Source organism: Copadichromis virginalis, linkage group LG23, assembly GCF_057382275.1.
Source record: "Copadichromis virginalis isolate Kocher_CV1m ecotype Utaka linkage group LG23, C_Virginalis_male_GT1.1, whole genome shotgun sequence".
NCBI lineage: Eukaryota > Metazoa > Chordata > Actinopteri > Cichliformes > Cichlidae > Copadichromis > Copadichromis virginalis.
In genome coordinates this window covers 13,356,564-13,376,347 of record NC_140639.1, presented here as the reverse complement: position 1 = coordinate 13,376,347, position 19,784 = coordinate 13,356,564, and the positions used below count along the sequence as shown (strand labels likewise).

The following is a 19,784-nucleotide window of genomic DNA, read 5'->3' as shown; positions in this document are numbered from 1 at the left end:
ACCTAAAATTCATTCCAGATACACAATATAACCATCCCTCCCAAACAGTGGTCACAAATCAGTCCAAATGTGTGGTAGTGGGCACATCTGCTATATTGAGATAATCCATCCCACCTCACAGGTGTGCCACATCAGGATGCTGATCTGACATCATGAGTAGTGCACAGGTGTACCTCAGACTGCCCACAACAAAAGGCCACCCTGGAATGTGCAGTTTTTTGCGCTATTGGGGGTCTGGGGACCCAGAACCGGTCAGTATCTGGTGTGACCACCATTTGCCTCATGCAGTGCAACACATCGTCGCATGGAGTCTATCAGATTGTCAATTGTGGCCTGTGGAATGTTGGTCCACTCCACTTCAATGGCTGTGCGAGGTTGTTGGATATTCGTGGGAACTGGTACACGCTGTCGTATACGCCGGTCAAGCACATCCCGAACATGCTCAATGGGTGACATGTCCGGTGAGTATGCTGGCCATGCAAGAACTGGGACATTCTCAGCTGCCATCTGCCCTGAACAATATGAACCATGATTCATCCGTGAAGCGCACACCTCTCCAACGTGCCAGACGCCATCGAATGTGAGCATTTGCCCACACAAGTCTGTTACGGCGACGAGCTGGAGTCAGGTAAAGACCCCGATGAGGACGACGGGCATGCAGTTGAGCGTCCCTGAGACGGTTTCCGACAGTTTGTGCAGAAATTGTTTGGTTGTGCAAACCAATTGTTCCAGCAGCTGTCTGGGTGGCTGGTCTCAGACGATCTTGGAGGTGAACCTGCTGGATGTGGAGGTCCTGGGCTGGTGTGGTTACACGAGGTCTGCGGTTGTGAGGCCGGTTGGATGTGCTGCCATATTCTCTGAAACGCCTGTGGAGACGGCTTATGGTTGAGAAATGAACATTCAATGCACGGGCGACAGATCTGGTTGACATTCCTGCTGTCAGCATGCCAATTGCACGCTCCCTCATTGCTTGTGGCATCTGTGGCATTTTGCTGTGAGACAAAACTGCACATTCCAGGGTGGCCTTTTGTTGTGGGCAGTCTGAGGTACACCTGTGCACTACTCATGATGTCAGATCAGCATCCTGATGTGGCACACCTGTGAGGTGGGATGGATTATCTCAATATAGCAGATGTGCCCACTACCACACATTTGGACTGATTTGTGACCACTGTTTGGGAGGGATGGTTATATTGTGTATCTGGAATGAATTTTAGGTCTCTACGTCCATCCCATGGGGAATGGGAGCAGTAACAAAGGTGTTGCGTTTATATTTTTGTTGAGTGTATTTAGAATAATGTGTTATAAACTGAGCAGTGGAAAACACATCTTTATTTCGACATCAATGAGCAGCGGCGTAGAGTCATGTGCCCTGGAACGCATTAGCTAATTAACTTTAGCCTTAAATCTTCAGCAGAGCTGATTACAAGTGAAAAACAAGTTGAGTGTTTGATATTTTAAGAAGAATCACAGCTGAGTTGTCAGCAGCTGCTGCACCTGTAGCGGGTGCAGGTGTGGAGTCTGTCACTGTTATGGCAACCGAGCAGAGCGTCAGATCATCAGATTTCACATCACACACCAGCATAGTCACGCAGCTCGGGCTTCATTAACACACACACACACACACACACACACACACACACACACAAATATTTTTTTATCTGTCTAGTCTGACAACAAACAAAAGCTTTAAAAAAACCTGAGCTATGTATTATTTTTCCTGTAAGCAGCATTGAACCAAATAGTGAGCTCAGTCTAAATTAGAAATATCAGGGTTCTCCTTCACTGCTGTCCGGCTGCCAGCTTTAATTACTTCTCAGCAGATGTTTCCCAAAGAAGGTGAATAAGAAGAAGGTGCAGAAGATTTAGCCAAGCAAACGGGTATGTAAGGCTGCACAAAGAAAGGGGGAGGAGCGCGAATATAATTGTCTAAACTGGATCTACTCAGGACAATAAAAAGTAAAGCCACAGCAGAGAAATGTTATCTCTTAAGACGAGATACTTACCGTTTAATGCTGAACAACTTAAGACCTTTCATAAAAGGAGGATTTATCGCTGGGCTGCTGGATTACTTAAAGCTAGGTGCATGTGTGTGTTACATGTTGTATAATCACTTCATTTTTTTGTGAAGAGGACATTTGGAAAACTCCCTTTTAAAGACAGGCTGATGGATGGATAATCGTTTGCAGAGAATATTGATGAACATTTTGACATTTCACTTGTTGAACAGGCTGCTCCTGCAGAATTTAAACAGGAAACACTCACCGGATCAGCAGGGCCACAGAACTCCCTGAAGGTCTTTGGTGCGTCTGTGCCATGAATCTCCAGGGCCATGCAGGGTCCAGAGCACAGCTCGGTCACCATGTTCTGCGGGAACCAAGCGGAATTAAAACCCACCTAGTGCTATTGTTTTGGAGTGACACTGTGTACTTATATTATTATATTATATTTATAAACATAAGACTTCCTGCTAAGTTTAGAAAATATGTTTCTATAATTTGATTCCAGATATTGGTCGCACTCATCCTCCTTGTGCTTGCTGCTGTGGGTGAATATTATCAGGTGTCCAAAAACACTCCCGTGAGTGCACGTTTGAGAATCGTTTCATTTTTGCTGCCACACATGCATCACAAGGCTGACACTAAAGACGTATCTCTGACTTAACAGCAGTATCTGACGCTACTGGCGCCATTATTACATAATGTCTCCTATCAGCTCCTATCAGTTCATTTTACACAAACTAATGATGTAAACAACTAAGATTACTAATCATCTGTATGCATTACTAATATACATTCAGTAAAAATAAATATTTACTCAAGTTCAACATTCAGTTTGTTTATTAATGATGATTATCATAAAATGTGTGTTTTTTGGGTTTTTTTGTTAACTTAGATCAGTTTACATACTCATTATAGCAACAATCAAAAACTGAGCTTCAAATATGGGCTGCTGGCTGGGAATCTGACACGCCTTGTTACTCTCTGAGGACCTTATGACTTCCTTATCGCACAGAATTTGTGTTGGTGTCATCAAAAGTAGCAAGGGGCAGGGCAGTGATTCTAGGGCTTCCTGTGAGGGCACAACAAGGCAGTGTTTATACTCACAGGATACTCTGTGACGATGCCGTTGTAGACTTCATAGAACTCTTCGGCGTTCACCCGGTCCATGTTGAACTGCGAGGAAAAATTATTAGACATGAAAAACAAGTAGGAAATTACAAATGGAGATAACACTCCAGGAAATGACAGATGAAAAATAAAAGGATACAGACAAGAAAAATTTAGCTTTAATCAAATGGACAGACTTCACTCAGTTAGGATGCTCTGTGCTTATCTTCTGTTACTTTCTGACTCTGTGTATGATGCCATACCCAAGTACTCCTGGGAAAACACCTGTATAATTTTGCTCAGTGCAGACGCTTGGTAAGAATGTCTCTCCTCTGCTTGTGTTTAACATCGCATCTATTTGATTGCAAATTCAGATCAAGGATTTTAGCAGAAAATCTTGTTTCCTGGAATTCTTTTTCCACTTATCAGGGACCTGTTATTTTCATTTCCAGGTCCATATTTTTACGACTTAGGCTCTTCTAGAATAGCTCTGCATGATTCACAGTTCAGATTGTCTGAAACAAGCAGTTTTAGCTTCCTTTAAGAATGCTTTCTATCCCCATCTTTATTGACAAAGTATGTGTGCACAGGCCTTATTACTTTAAACTCTGGTATATTTCATATGAACATCTACCATTACCACTAATTTGCATGAGGACCAGTGGAAGAAGATTTACCATCTGAAGAGCTGAGATCTCAAATCCACCAGCGGATATGGAGTTCAGGATCTTCCCAGCCAGACCTGTGGATATATCAGAACAGTTCATATCTGCAATCTTCTATAATCTTTCTGTCAAGTTTACCCAGGCTGATAAGTGAAGTCTATAGTGGGGCAATAAAACCTGGAGTGAGATCCAAAACAAACAGCCTCTGCAGCAGCAGCATGATTACCTGATTAATATTCTGAAGTTAAGAGTTATTATTAGTAAACATGCAGTGAAGCCATCATAAAGCGAGTGTTTATTTTGCAGTGACCTCAGTTTTTCCTTTGCATTGAGATTGTGTTATGAGCATCCCGTTAGTGGAAAAATTATTTTCTTCCTGACAGCCTACTATTTAGAAAAAGGTGCACGTCTCATTGCAGCCATCTATTACTGTAAAATCTGGCAGAGCTGCAGTGACAGTGAAGGTCAGACTGATGCAGACACATAACTGAATGAGGGCGCCAGTCCCATAATCTCAGTCTGACTTCCTGATAAAATGTCGTCTGTGTGCTCGTCAGACCGGACTTTCCATTAACTCTAAACGCCACCGTGTGGATTCATGACTTGCACTTTTGGCATCGATGAGTCTCCTTCAGTCCAGTTGTGAGGGAAGGAAGCAGCTCCCGCGTCCTCTGTGCCCTCCCCAGGCAGCAGCCGGTTCAGGATCGGCACACGCTCTCAGCAGCTGGTGCTGTTGCTAGGAGATCATATTCTGGGTGCCTGGCAACAGTAGCTTCTCTGTTCCAGTCATGTCTGAGTCACCACTTCCTTCATCACTGATGTGATTGGCTGAGTCCTTCCTTCAAATGTAGCTGTCACGTCAATTAGCCTTTTAAGTGATCCCCGAGGGATCGGGGCTGTTTGGGCACTGATGATCTCAGTTTGGTCTCAGCTGCAGCAGCAGAACATGGACGGATGTACAATTTTCTAAATTCAGTTTAATAAAATTCTTAATTATTCTAAGCATTAATAAAAAATAAAAAAAAAAGGGGGGGAGGGGACATATAACTTTAAAAGTTGCATTTTTGAAATTTAACACAAATAATTTACAGGACAATATGCACTTACAGGCCAAATTCAATTATCCTTACGGATGATGCTATAGGATAAATGTCTTTGTGATTTTCTATTAAAATGTATTTTGGAGTTTTAAATTTTTTTGAATTTGATTTTTTTAATCTCAAGAAATAAAAGGAAGCTGAACTAACAACACTAAACTTCGGTGTTCAAAATTACTTACTATTATTCTTTATTTTATAACCAATTTCTGATCCTGAACTAGTTTCATATCTCATTGTTAATTGGAAATCTGAAAAATAAAAAAGTAAACTGTCAGATGATCAAAACGAATTAATGAAATTGCAAAGGAAAGGTACTGAAGACACTTAAAAACCAAAACTATATAAGCTGAAGTTGACTAAAGTTACATTTAACAGGAAGACACAAACAAAACATATAAACAAAAACATTTTAATAATTCTCTCTCTCTCATTTCTGTTCAGGCCTCTGGTAGAGCACTTGAGCGCATAATTATTGCTATTATCCACATATTTTCAAATTTACTGACTAACCGGAAAGAAGAAGAAAAAAGCAGCAAGAAGCATTATTATTTTTTGATTAAGATGCCAAATTTAGGGCTGTCAACGTTAATGCATTAACCCGTCATCACGATTAAAATTTTTTAACACAATTAACCCATCTGGAGTGCAGAATGGACAAACTTTGGACAAACTGCCTGAAATGCGTTGACAGAGACATTTCAGGGATTAGATGGGCTAGTTGCATTAAAAATTTTAATCATGTTAATTGTGATGACGTGTTAATGTTGACAGCCCTAGCCAAATTACAGTTATTTATGCCAATCCTGAACAGAAAACTAACTTTTCAGGGTTCACTGTCATACTTGATTAATATCTGACTTCTCAAACACTTCCAGTGTCCCAGCTAATATTTGGGTATAAGTAATGAGGTAACCAGAGAAGTTTCGAACACATTCCTAAAATTTGTATGTTTTCCTTTTTTATGACAGATGATCTAATAAAGTTGGAAAGCACTGTACAGATCGTATATCAATATATCAATAAATATACTCATACACATATTTAGATACAGTGTACGTCTCCAGCAGTTTCCCCCCCATTCTTTTAAATGCATTTCACTGCTTTATGACTATCTTACTCAGCTCTACATAACTGTTCAATATCTGTTGCTACAAAAAATGATTTGACTTCAACAAATGCAGACCTGATTTTGAGGCGACTGCCCCTTTAAATATCAGAAAACAAATGAGCGAAAAAAAAAGTTATTGTGCCTACAGCACAGCTTTCCCAGCATTATGTCAGCAAATACCTGCTAAGCCACCAAACCACAATGAGCACAGAGAAATTTGTGGCTGGACTTTGTGAGATTGTGCAAGATCCTCCTTAAATAAAGATAAACAGTCTGTACTGTAACAACGTAAAACAAAAAGTTCTTGAAAGCTAAACAGAGTGAAAACAGCCTAAATAACAGAGCAGAGGTACCAGGGTTAACCCTAACCCTTCTTTTTTTTTTACCCAAACAATAAATAAATAAGAGTATAACACAGGGGAGAGCTTTTTAAAATAATTAAAGTGGACTTAATTACAACAGCATCAATGTGTACAGTCAGCACTAAATGAGCAGCTCCATCATAAGCCACAAGTCTTCATTCACACATACTTCACATCTGAGGTCATTTACTGCAGCAGCAGATTGTGAGATTAACAGTTGCTCAACGAAACCCTAAAGAAACCAAAGAAAGCCTGAGTGCAAGTTATGCAAGTTTTTTTTTTCCCATTTCACGCGTTCTCTCCCACGCATGTTTCACAACATTTGAACAAGTCACAGCAGGGAGACCACAGGTGTAACGTTAACAATGGCACCATTCCCTTTAGGTGTGGCAGGAAGTCATACAAGAGAGCAGCATGCAATTCAGCAGGGTGTTGGCGCACACACACACACAAACACACACACACACACACGTGTGTGCGTTTTAAAAATGTCCCCCAAGGAGAATGGTCTGCACTGTGGAATAAAACATCTCTTAACCAGAAACACTACGTTCCTCTCACCAACCCTCTAGGCCACAACATCAGAGTTTTACTGACCTGTGGAAAAAAACAGGAATCCAATTTTCTTAACTTGAGAAAAATGTACTTGTTGCACCCAGGTTCAGTCTGTCTCAGTCTTCTTGTTCCTCAACTCATCCTTGCTGTTTTAAACCATCTTGCTGGGTTTAACATCTTATCTGCACTTGAAATCAATTTTACAGTCTCCATGCATCTCTTTCTGTTTTTCCATTAATGTAAAAAGTACCGACAGCAGGAAAGATGTGTTTGCAAGACTTTACAGGTGGAAGCCTAACTGTGAAGTTTAGAAATGCCGTCACTGGAAAGGCCATGAGCTGGTCAAACAGCCCCATGCCACAGGTGGTTAACCTGTGCCTTAACAGAATGCAGTTTCAGTCTGGTCCACAACAGTAAGTGTAAGTAAGATAAGGTATACTTACTTTACTACTACTTGGGGAAAATATAACTAAGACTTTGTTCTGGGACTTCTAGAGAAAGCAGCAACACAGAACAGATCATCAATGACAGCTGGGGCGGAGGTGGGTTGCAAAGCAGTTTGCAGTTGCAGTACTTACTGAGTACAAATTAAAGCACCTTAAATAACACGCCACACGCAACGTTAGCCAGTTAGATTTATAGAAAGGTATCAGCTGATGTGGACTGGCACTGAGATCAGCTGATCTGCTCAGATTGTGGGAGAGCTGTGCGGTGCCTGAACTAACACTATCCTTGGTTAATGGTATTATTTTTGCTGTTCCAGAAAAAATTTTAAAAATATAACCTGTAATGGAAATGGATTTTTAACCCAGCTCAAACATTTTACGTTTTGTTTAATCAGATTTGGGTGGAATTTTTCTTTTAGGAAGGTGCTCAGTTTAGCCTGAAATAACTGTCAACACGGCTGTCTAGTGGCAGGATTTGTTTCTAGAAAGACTTTGTTATAACTAAGGCTGAAAGGAATGCCATTATTGGTTACTTGCATTTACAGCAATAACAGGGAGCCTGGCCCAATCTGATACTAAACAAATGACCACTGAGGACAAACACTTGAGGCTAAATGAGGAATAAATTGAATTAATTCATGAGGGACCCCAGTGAGCTTGTTTACTCTAATGCACAGCGCTCCAGGACAACGAGCCCAGGTCTCTCCTCAATCAACAACTCTGTGTATGCATACTTCAGCTCTTATCCAGAGAATTTCAGATTTCACAGGTCAGAGCTCCAGAGGCATGCACTGTGAAAAGGGATCAGGGCAGGGATTTGGAAAAATCCAAATCCAAATGTGGTAACCACGCAGTGCCTCCTTGTGACACAAGCACAATAACAGTCATGCATGGAATGAGTGTCAACCAACAGTACTCTTGTGCAAGTATTTATGGTAAAACTGATTATTTAGATCAGTGGTTTCCAAACTGTGTTCATCGAGGTTGAAAACTCAGGACTGCTGTGGGACTTTGTGACAACTATATATTATTTCAACTTCTCAAAAAATAACAACTTCATTGTTAGTATTTATAAAAATCCTTCAAAAGAGAATCAACAGTCTGTCTGCGCAGCTGTAAGGCAGAGGGAATTATGACACATGAAAGGTCCTGACTATTAGTGAGAAGGTTAATGTCACAGGAGTCAGTTCCTTGTGTTGAGGGAACCAAAAGGGAACACCAGTGCAGGTGACCCTACAATTAAATACAATAAGAAAGAAAACCACTGCAAAAGCTACATGTGTCAACATCACGTCAAACTAGCTAAAAAGGCACTCCCTCAGAGAGAAACCTTTTAAAAGATTTCCCAGAACCAAAAGCTTCAGACCTCTTTGTCTTTTTTGTAAGAGCGATTGGAGGTAAGGTATGAGGAGGAGCCAGAGCACAAACTAAACAAACCCTCAAAAAAAACCAAAAAAAACCCAAAACAAAGCTGTAAGTTGGGTAGGAGGCGCATGAAAGGGGCACACACGCTTTCCTAAATACTTCACACTTTATATAAACAGAACATGGTGACAATAAATGACAGAGAAAATGTCAAGTCTGTCTTCACTGACTTTCTCATCCAATGGATGGACTCCAACTCCACAATGTTTAACTGGAGTTTGCGACAGAAGTTTTTGTTCTGTTCTGCAGCCTGAGTGAACCCGGCAAACTGGCACCTGAACCAGATACAGGGATTAAGCTAGCAACGTTCCACTTAGTGGATGACTTGTTCTACCTCAACCTACTGGTAGGGAAACAGGAAGAGCTGAACAAGGATTGCCCAACAGTAAATTCTCAAATGATAAAATAAATAAATAAATAAATAAATAAATAAATGTCACACATTATACCTGAGCCCTATGTGAGGGAAACCCTGAATAAAAGATTAAAGCAAAATGTGTTATTTTATTAATAACAGATGTTAGCCAGGTTTTTCTTTATAATAGTCTGACTATTATTGATTGACTATAGTCTGACTATTAGATTAATTTAAGTAAATTAACTAAGTTAACTCTAAGATCTGGAGGCAATCAGGCTGCCTGAATATTAGTACTTACGCTGATATTTCAGGTTTCAGTGGTGTTAAATGTTCTAAACATTGGTTGTTTTTCTATTTTAGGCTTCAGCTCATGTACACTGGTCTAATTATTTTTGGTATTTTTGCTGTGTAACTAGTCAATGCTGATTGTTCTGCTGTTTGTCTTAGCCAGGACATGCTTGCAAAAGACATTTTTAATCTCAAGAGTCATTTTATCCTGAAAATAAAAAAATAAAATAAAGATCTATGCTCTACATACAGTAACAAAACAGAAAAAGAGTCAACTTATGGGTTAGTTTGCAATTTGTATTGTTACCTTCTTTCAGTCTTGCAGGCCTGTATTTTATTTTATAAAATAAACACATTGTAAGTCATATGCTGAAAGGCAGCATGAACACAGGTTCAGCCACCCCCAGACTGTTTCCAGTGTGCTATCTCAACTTGGGCTTTCTCTATTGCCCCGTCAAATAAAGGCTGAAAAAATGCCCCCAGCAAAAAAAGACTTAAACTTTTTTTAAGTTTAAGTCTATTCTGAAGAAGTCTGCCATATCTAACCAAATTCATGGATTTTAACATGTTTCAGCACTTTTTGTGAGCGGATGAATTTGTGGCTAACTGCTTGTATCCAATTCAGTCTGCTGAAATTTTGCTGTGGTGTGTGATTTGGTTCACCTTCAGGTGCAGCTACTGTTAGTAATTGTGTTCTCCTTACCTTCGGATATGGCGTGGGGTTTGATGATGCAGCATGTGCAGTCCGTAAAGGCGGCTGTGTTAGAGGGACCGTGCCCAATCGTGGAAGGGAAGAAAAATTCAGTTTCCTAACAAGAATAAAAACACTTTGATCACGTCTGGGCTACCAGGGCACATGTGAGGATGAATAAAGTCTGGAGGTCACAGAGTAACATCCTCACTCTCGCTGCTGCAGCGGGTGAGTCGGAGCCATGCCCGACATTTTTGATGCCATCTGTTCCAAATTGGGCACGGACGCTCTGTGGCGCCTCCCTCCGCGCCACAGCAGGGTCTGAAGTTCCCAAGAGCCCCCTCCAGATAGACATGGCCTCATCACCCATCAGCTCCATGGCAACCACCGGGCCCGAGGACATAAACTGCACTAGGTTACTGCGAAATGGAGCAACGTGTTTGTTTACATTTACTGTTAGGATTACTTTGAATAATATTTTTTTGCTATCAGATATCTTTTCTACTGAAATTTGAGGCATCATTCACCGGGGCACTCACTTAAAGAACGGCTTGCCTTGATGTTCAGTGTAAAAGTCAGCTGCCTGGCTCCTGCAACGCAAGAAACCCATAAAACAATGAGTAAATGAGCAGAAAAATGACGCTGTTTACTGACAGAGACATTCATAGAGGTCATCAGTCTTCTTATCTCCCAGCTTTTTATCTGCGGTAATAAACTCATTCTACAATCATACTATTTAAATAAAGTGACATTTCAACATCAACATTAATTTCATGTCCTTGGATTTTGGGAAGTAAATGATGGGCACTCTCCCCTGCCCCCCAACCATGATTCCACCAAGGCTAGACATAGAAATTCCACAATTTCAAATGTGTAGGTGATAAGAGTTATGATTAATAAACTGGTACCAATTACAGAAAAATATTCTGAGCGTTTACTACTCAGAAGAGGGTTTTTTTTACAGTACATTTTGCTTAAAATATGCAAATAATTGACCCAGTTATAAGTTCTGCTACTTCTGGGAAGCAAAATGAAATGTAAAACTTCTGAATTTTATTACAGGCAATGCCAAAGGCGGCAGTAAATTCAAACCTTGAGCCTACAGTGGATTAAGTGGAGGATGTTCATGTTAAACATGGTCAAAGTTTCTAATAATGAGGTTAGGGTGTGCACAGTAATCCCTTTGAGCCAAAAGGGCTCACAGGGCTGCAGACTGCTGTAAATGCTCACACAGTTTTTCCACTCTTGGATCTGTGTTTTTGTGTTTTTGAGACATGTCATAAAAAGGGGATATCCTTGGATTTGATGATCTGACTCCACAAATTTAAAGCAGAAGGATGTTTAGATGCAGAAACAGCAGGTTACAGACAAATGCATAGACAAAATGCTGTACATAAACCCCAGGTATTTAACTTATACAAATACAAAATAATCAATAAAAAAAAGGTTAATTTTATGCAGAAGAGTGAACAGATGAGTCAAAGACCACTCATTTTATGTGAGCATTCTCAGAGACTTGAACATAAAGAGAAAGTTGATACCACCGTTGTGATATGACTGTTATCCCGGACTGGGCTTTTAGGTCTTGTTGAGCCATCACAGAAATCCCAGATATGTTCAATGTCTTTGTTGTATAACCCCTCAACTCAAAGTTCACTCAACTTAACAAGCATTATACTTCAAACTGTACTTTCAAATTAAACACAGAAAGATCAGATCAGGGTGAGACTGGGCTAATGTTGTGAGGTCATCCACCTGATAAAATTGCTAGTGTTTAATAAAAATCAGACCTTGTTTGCCTCTTGGCTCGCCATATGTTCCTAATGTGTGTGAGAACGGAGAGCCATCCGTCTGTTTATACAAGGACACTGGCACCAAACTGCCCGTGTTTCCCTCTCCCACAGCTTGTTTGATACTTTCCCGCAGTGAGATTATTAGTATTATTATTTTTGGATGTTTGGCAGAGAGGCTGTGACTTTACCACGTGAGCTTTGTCATCTTGGCTTTGGTCACTATCAGGTTGGAGGAGTAGATCAGCTCAAGGATATCTCCGATCTTGGTGACTACGTCTGGCTTTATCAAAGCAAGCGTTCTGGAGACACAGGGAGAGGAGAGGGAAAATAAGAGATGCGATTGGACAGCAGATATCACAGCCAACAGAAGGCTGCACATTAGCACACTCAGGACACAAACAAAATAATGTAGGTACAGTGAATACAAAAAGTCTACACAGTTATAGTACCAGGTTTGTGTGATATTCAAGATAAATAATTTGAATTTTTCCACCTTTGATGTGACCTTTAGCCTGTCAAATAAAAAATAAATAAATCTTTTAAGGGGGAAAAAAAGTGAAAACTTACAATAAACTGGTAGAATAAACATCCACACCCTCAAACTAACAGATATTTAAAAATCCTCACTAAATTACAGCATTCAGCCTTTTAAGTTCGTGTCATTGCAGCACATTTAGACCTCCACTATTGGCCCACTTTTCCTCACAAAGGAGCTCCAAATCTGTCAAATTGTGAGGGCGCCTTCTCTGCACAGCCCTCTTCAGATCCTCCCACAAACCTCTAGCTGGATTCAGATCTGGGCTCTGGGTCATTCCAAACGTTTAATCCGACCTTCAGAGGGGTTGTTGTGCTGATAGCTGAAACTCTTCAGCTTTCTAGCGGACATCTGAGGGTTGTGTGCTAACTGACTTGACTAGCTAACTGACTGGTATTTAAAATTGGTCACCTAGACCGAGGCTCCAGTTCCACCTATAGAACCCCTAAAGCATTATGCCGCCCCCACCGTACTTCACCATGGGGATGGTATTGTGTGGTCATGGGCAGCGTAGTTTGTGGAATTATGGCCATAAAGTTCAACCTTGTTCTCATCAGACCAAAACACAGCTTCAGACATATGAAAAACACAGTTAATGTTGTCACCTGTGGTGCACAGGAAGTTTCTGTCAGAAATTCTTGCAGCTTGTTTAATGTTCCTGCAGGTCTCTTGGTGTCCTCCCCGACCAGTTTTCTTCTTCCTCCTCTTCAGCATTGATCATCTTTCAACTATCCAGTTGCTGGTGATGTCACTATTGAGCCATATTTTCTCCACTTATCGATGTCCATCTTCACAGTGTCCCGTATCTTTGTAGTGCTCCTGTTACTTCTCTACTGATCTTTATTGATTTACAGTCACTTCAGAGCATTCACCCTCCCCTACTGTATACTATACTTCATTGTAGATTTCGTTTTAAATAGATAATCTTTATCCGCCCAATATCAACAAAGTCATTCATAACCCAGCACTGGAAACTCTCACTTATAAAAGCATTCAAGCCTTTAATTCAGTACTTTGTTATACAGCTCCATAGATAAGTCTTTACAGTGTTTGCACACCTGGATTTAGTCTTTCCATATACATTTTATTCTGTGTCTACACAGCTTGTCAACATTTATAAAAATCACAGATTTCAACACTCAAGAGCAAACAGCTTTGTTGTAATCTCTTCGTGGGTGTTTTTAATGTCTGTCAGCAGGTTACAGTTAAAGGATTTATTTGTAAGGCCATAACTTTCCAAATAGATCAATCGTGTCTACATGGGTAGACACCCCCCCAAATGTAAGTTAGATGAATGATCATACCTTTCTTTTTTACTGCCGAGTTTGTTTGCTGTGTACTGATCCCCATAATCGATCAGATGTAGCTGTCGTGAGAACACGTTCACTCGATTCCCAATAAATAAGTCCTCCTGATGCATGTCATTGTATTTGGTCCTTCTCAGAAATATCCGCTGGTTCTTTACATCAAACTGTAAAACAGGTATATTTTTCAGAAATGCTAAAGACAAAATCTGAAATTTTCATCAATATGGAGTTAATTAAAACAAATAAGCTATTTACATTTTCCACTACAAGGTATTCATATTCTGGATTAAAAAAAGAACATTCATAAACACACCTTCAGGCAGAAAAAAGAGAGACAAAAAGTAAGCACTGGAGCAAAAGCGTACCATTTCTACTGAGCCATCTCTGGGGTAGTAAAACAGTTGGTAACGCCGCAGGAGGGCGGAGGTGGGGTCATACCACTCAGTAAGAAAGGCAAACCGGTCCTCCTGAAAATAAATAAATAAATAAGTATAACTTAAATATTAAGCTTCTTTCTGCAAAGGAGAATTTCTGGCAACCCCCAAAAAGCCAAAAGAAAATATTTTTTCACCCACATGATTTAATTTCCTCCATTTCTCATTATAAAATGATCAAGAATAACACAAAATTGACCATTTATTTCAAAAACTGAAACTAACTAACTTATGAGGACAAATCATGTGTGTTTTTTCAACCCCAAAGGCCCAGTTTGAGCCAGGAAAACCCTGAATCTGTGCCAACAAATAAAACATACTGAGCTTTTAAAAGGTCGCCTGAAACCACAGGCCAATGTTCAGGTGAATGCGCAAGCCTCACAGATGTAAACTAGGAGGCATGAATCCACACAGTTCAGGTTTATTTTTACATTTTGGTCCATTTCCACAAATGTATTTATTAACAGAAAACGAATGCAGTACATAAGGTGGTCAATATTTACAAAATCTGGCTTTTTACAAACCAAAGGCGTCTGTTATTAATAAGCACAGAAATGTTATGACTCAATATGATCAAGTATGCTCACCTGACTAGTAGCAGACTTTATTCAGTTCACCTTGTCAACCAAAAACAATTCAGTAAACACGGATAACGATTGGTTAGCACTGTTGCCACTAAGCAACACAAGCCTGGATTTGGTTTGCAGGTCACTTCCTGCAGATCAGACCTTTCGCCAAACGAAAACATTTCGAGCATCACAAAACCAAAAATACCACAAAGAAGATCATTTTTTGGTTGTTCTACAGCGAATAAAATATGGGCTCATGAGATTTGCAAATATTGCATTCTGCATTCTGTCTTCCATCTTCAGGACAAGTTTGCATTTCCACACTCCTTATCTTCCTCATGACATTTCCTATTAAGATTAAGCAGTTAGGAAGACACAGGAAGTGATTTCACAGACTATTTCGCTGCAGTGATTGTCCTAATCACCGCCAGGCCAGTGTTATCATGTTTAAAGGATGATTTGCTGAAGGTGTCTCCTGGTCTTCTGCTCATCATTAATCCAATTGGTTTTGCAAAGAAAATGTTCCCTATCTCTTGCCCCACTGCTTCATGAAGCCTGGGGATGATCCGGGTCTTATCCCGAACAAGCAAAACATCAGTGCTACTATTACTTTCTTAGTTTGTATATTCAAAGCAGTGCTCCTTCAATGTGGGATGGCACCACTGGAAAGGCACAGAGGCAGTAAAAAGTAGGATAAATGAATACAATTTCTTCAAGGACAAATAAATCAGTAACAGTGTTTTGGTGCTGTTAGTCTGATTAATTAAGAAAAATTCAAAGTGGGTTATTTTTTCATAATAAATGACTGCCCTCCTCCTCCTTTCTTCGATTAGCTCTTAAAATATCAGTAATATCATTACTTTGTAATGTTTTATGTTTTCAATTATTTTTAAGATGCTCAGAATTTTCTTCCTCTCATATTCTGTATCATTGCATTTTGTTTTCTTTAAAGTATCTGCACCCACCTCCTACAGGTGCTACACAAATATAATTTGATTGATTGATTAACCAGTCTGCAGTTTAGCATTAATCAGTCGTCTAACGCACCGTGTGAGAGATAAGGATGTCTCTCACAACTAAAAGCTCAGACCACCTCCTCCACTCAGCCTAGTCAATCGAATAAACAGAAAACATGGGCACCAGCTGAATGGATAGAAACTCTTTGAGCAGAAACATGTTTGATGCCAGGTATACCAACATTAAAAGCACCTGCTCAGCTACACCTTTAGCTAATTTAATCATAGCTGATGTTCACCGTTAGACATTAACCACACAGCTACCTGTAGTATCTGTAGTTAAACTGTGTATAAGCCATAAATGATATTTTTAAAGGAGCTAACGGCTAACCCGTTAGCCTGAAGCACTGATGTTTAGAACTGCTCGGCTAGCTTGTGTTTATTATGCTAACAGTAGCAAACAGCAACCTGTTTCAGGCTCTAACGGAAGTTTTTACCTTCACCGAAGCCCTCACGCCCCCCGGTTTGATGACATGAGGGAATCTTTACTCACCATCTTTTAAAACATCCCTGTAAACTCTGTGTGACAGCACACTGTTGTTAGCTAGCAAACATTAGCCGTACTTCGTTTCTATAGTAACTGCAGAGGTGCATTCACGTGTTCATGGGAAGTCTGACCTTTCAGCACAGTTTTTGTTATTTGTTTTTATGCAGACCTTAAAATGTAATATATTAGTCATAAATGATTGGATGGATATCTTAAATTAAACTGTATACGTGATAATTATAAAGCAGTACAAAAGAAAAGCTGCGCTGTCTTGCTCCAGTGGTTGTTTATAAAGTAAAGGAGCGAGCAAGAATCGGATTCTGGTGAAATACAGTGTGCATTTATTGTGTAGGAGGACATCTAGTGGCGGTCTGCTGATGCTGCGAAGAAGTTCAGTTTTGAGCGGCCATAAACGCACCTTCACTGTTACCCGGAAGGACAACATTATGAAACGTGAAGGATCTGATGTTGCACTTCACTCTCTTCTGTGTGAATAATTAAGCTGCCCGGTGGTGTTATTTCAGAGGAGTCAGTGTTAGTAACTTGACTGAATGATCTTCTTATGAAAAGCAGTGCAAAGAATTCTCCAGTAAATCTTTTAATAAAGTGTTGCTCCATGGGCTCCTCTGCTCTTCTCACACAAATGGTTAATGATGAAGGGCCATTGATCCTAGATGGTGGACTGGCAACTGATCTGGAAGCGCATGGAGCCAAACTGCAGGTAAATCATAAAAATAACCTGCAACAGGTCACCATTTTCTATTGATTAGACTAATTTAATTTCTCTCTGGAGATGTTTTGTGTCTATTTTTAATCCATGTCTGTATTTTGAAGTTGATGGCAGTAACATATCTATAAAAAAAAGGGTGGGACAAGGCCATGTGTCTGGGAACTGAGGAGAGCAGCTGCTGGACTTATCAGGAGAGGAATGTCATCCCATTTTGGTCTGATACAGGATTCTAGCTGCTCAGCAGTCCTGAATCTCCTTTGTTGTGTTTTTGGTTTCATGATGCTCCAGACGCTTTGTTTGATGAAAGGTCTGGACAACAGGCCTGCAGTTCAGCACTCAGACTCAGATTTGATGAAGTATGCTGTTTACCATCATCCTGCTGAAATACGCAAGGCCTTTCCTGAAAAAGACGTCACCTGAATGGGAGCATATGTGGCCCTGAGATGTCCAACCCACTGAAACCCAAGAGATTCAAAAGCGCACAAAACAAAACAGAAGTGTTTTTTCTTCTTACATTAAGTTTCTTTGTCTACAGCACATCTGTTTGTGAAGTTAGAAAAACTCTGTCCACTCCACCCGAGAAACTTCCAGTCGTCACCACACCTGCATTTCCTACACGTGCTGGTCAAACTTGTGCAACTTGGGACTTGTTAGTTGCTCACAATGCTTCACCTGGGATGTAGACTGCAGATATTCCCTACTTAGAATCACAGCTTGCTGAACTTTACAGAGTCAGTCAAACCTGAGCATCAAAGGCTCATCTGCGATCTGAGTGTACTCTGTATCTTTGCAGCAGAAAATACCTGCATAGTTTTGTATTTATTTTCAGAGAGATGGTTAAATGACCTGAATATATCCTCTGGCCTTGTTCTCACGGCCTGTCTGTGACTGTGAGCTACTTGTTTTTCACAGCTTTTTTTTTTTTTTCATTGTGTTATCTTTACTGAATTTCCCAAATCTGCCCTCTTGAGAAATATAAAGTACGTAAACAGGTGAATAATATTTTTATCTGGTCTTTACAGATCAAATATAAGATTTTTTTTATTAATGTGAATCTGGACTGAAATTCGTGTGTGTGTGTGTTACATATGCAGGGAGACCCTCTGTGGAGCGCCAGGCTTTTGCACACTGCTCCTCAGGCCATAAGAGATGCTCATTACAGGTGTGTCCATGCAAAAAATGTTGGTAAATACAAATCAATCAGCACTTAATGTATACACTTTGTGTGAACAGGTTCCTCCTCAGTGGTGCCGATGTCATCACGACAGCCACATACCAGGCAAGTATCCCAGGATTCATCAGCCACCTGGAGGTGAGCGCTGAACGCGCCAGAGAGCTGCTGATGTCCGGAGTTCATCTGGCCAAAGAGACGGTGAAGAGGTTTGAGTCAGGTAGGAGAGCTTACGCTGAGCTGAGCCGACTCTTGCTGTAAACTGTGATATAATCTCACTGTTTATTTCTCTGTAAAGGGAAGAGACGCCCCCTGGTGGCAGGCTCTGTGGGGCCGTACGGGGCCTTTCTCCACGATGGCTCGGAGTACACTGGCGCTTACGCAGAGCAGATGAGTGTTGAAGTAGGTACCCCTCAGCCACCTACTGGACTTTATGCCTGCTTTGAGAAGATTACCCAGAATAGTTGTTTATATCTCCGGTTCTGGTTCTGTTTATATTTTCGGTTCATTTCATGAAAAATCATTAAGTACCTCCTTTTTTGGGACAATAACTTCAGTATATTTAATGACACTATGACACTTTTTACCTTAATACTATGGCTACTTTCAGAATTACAAACAAAATTGAAGCATTTTGAGTACAACAGAGATCTATATGACATTTTAATTGTAAAACACATTTAAGCTGTGTACACTTGTGTCTTTAATCTATTTGAAGGAGCTTAAAGTTTGGCACAGGCCTCAGGTTGACTGCTTAGCAGCTGCGGGAGTTGATCTGATCGCCTTTGAGACAATCCCGAGCATCAAAGAGGCGGAGGCTGTGGTGGAGCTGCTGAGGGAGTTTCCAAACTCAAAAGCCTGGCTGTCGTTCTCCTGTAAGGTAATCGCTGCCCGTGAACAGCGATGACGAAAGATCCATATTAGTTCGTTGTTAGTCACACAATGACTCGCCTCGCCATCAGGATGAGAAGCGTATATCGGACGGCAGCCTGTTCGCTGACGCCATGCGGGTCGCCGAGAGATCCACGCAGCTGCTCGCTGTGGGAGTCAACTGCTGTCCTCCAGACGTGGTGGAGTCGCTGCTGGACTCTGCTGGACCGCTGCACGTCTCAAACATGAGCTGGGTGGTGTACCCTAACAGCGGAGAGGAGTGGGACACTGAGCGGGGGTGGGTCTGAAGCTAAATTAACACACTAAGTCTAAACGCCTCACATCAACGTTTACATTCTGTAAATACAACATAAAGCTACCATAAAAACTTGATTCCTTAAAGAGAAAAAGGAAAATCTGCTAAATATCTGTGTGGATTCAGTAAAGGATCTTTTTTTCATTCAAAGGTGGCAAACATCAGGAAAACCATCAGGATGGACGCCTGATCTGAGCCACATGTGGGTGAAGCAGGGCGCTGCTCTGATAGGTGAGCTCAGCTGCTTTCTCTTATACTCAGTCTTTTTCTGTTTTGCAGCATTTTCTCTGAGCAGCTCTTCTCTGTCTTACAGGGGGATGCTGTCGTATCGGCCCTGCTCACATAGCAGCGCTAAGACAGCAGTTAAAGGGGCGTTGAACCTCCAGCCTCTGCAGAGAGGCCTCAAAACTTGGCTGCCTACAAGAACAGGACAAGCTGAAGGAGGCAG

General features: G+C 40.8%; 2 protein-coding genes across 5 annotated transcripts in view; one reads left to right on the top strand and one right to left on the bottom strand.

Annotated features, from left to right (window-relative positions):
* nme7 (NME/NM23 family member 7) overlaps window positions 1-16,359 on the bottom strand; it is a 24,031-nt gene extending 7,672 nt beyond the window's left edge. For both annotated transcript variants that reach the window (XM_085449708.1, XM_085449709.1), the window contains exons 1-10: window positions 16,256-16,359; window positions 14,109-14,210; window positions 13,741-13,907; window positions 12,090-12,200; window positions 10,648-10,698; window positions 10,320-10,527; window positions 10,121-10,226; window positions 3,788-3,852; window positions 3,108-3,176; window positions 2,266-2,367 (exon numbers count right to left, since the gene is read on the bottom strand). In XM_085449708.1, the coding sequence (XP_085305834.1) occupies window positions 2,266-2,367; window positions 3,108-3,176; window positions 3,788-3,852; window positions 10,121-10,226; window positions 10,320-10,527; window positions 10,648-10,698; window positions 12,090-12,200; window positions 13,741-13,907; window positions 14,109-14,210; window positions 16,256-16,258 (984 nt within the window). In that variant the 5' untranslated portion in view covers window positions 16,259-16,359. The remainder of the gene's footprint in view (window positions 1-2,265; window positions 2,368-3,107; window positions 3,177-3,787; window positions 3,853-10,120; window positions 10,227-10,319; window positions 10,528-10,647; window positions 10,699-12,089; window positions 12,201-13,740; window positions 13,908-14,108; window positions 14,211-16,255) is intronic.
* Window positions 15,858-19,780, top strand: LOC146680441 (betaine-homocysteine S-methyltransferase). 3 transcript variants are annotated; one of them, XM_085449717.1, is made up of 9 exons: window positions 15,859-15,934; window positions 16,909-16,970; window positions 18,074-18,141; window positions 18,213-18,370; window positions 18,449-18,552; window positions 18,869-19,030; window positions 19,113-19,318; window positions 19,488-19,567; window positions 19,650-19,780. In XM_085449717.1, exons 1-9 carry the CDS (start codon window positions 15,928-15,930, stop codon window positions 19,712-19,714), a joined length of 912 nt encoding a protein of 303 aa, XP_085305843.1. In that variant the 5' UTR covers window positions 15,859-15,927; the 3' UTR covers window positions 19,715-19,780. The 3 variants fall into 3 exon arrangements, with proteins under 3 accessions (XP_085305845.1, XP_085305843.1, XP_085305842.1); XM_085449716.1 differs by having other exon boundaries at window positions 15,869-15,934; window positions 16,602-16,970; XM_085449719.1 differs by lacking the exon at window positions 18,074-18,141 and having other exon boundaries at window positions 15,858-15,934.
* The last annotated feature ends 4 nt before the right edge of the window (window positions 19,781-19,784 follow it).

Coding starts and splice junctions, on each gene's coding strand:
- LOC146680441 (XM_085449716.1), top strand. CDS start 16,812: ATGAAAAGCAGTGCAAAGAATTCTCCAGTAAATCTTTTAATAAAGTGT. Junction 16,971..18,073: donor CGCATGGAGCCAAACTGCAG/GTAAATCATAAA, acceptor TTACATATGCAG/GGAGACCCTCTGTGGAGCGC. Junction 18,553..18,868: donor CAGAGCAGATGAGTGTTGAA/GTAGGTACCCCT, acceptor ATCTATTTGAAG/GAGCTTAAAGTTTGGCACAG.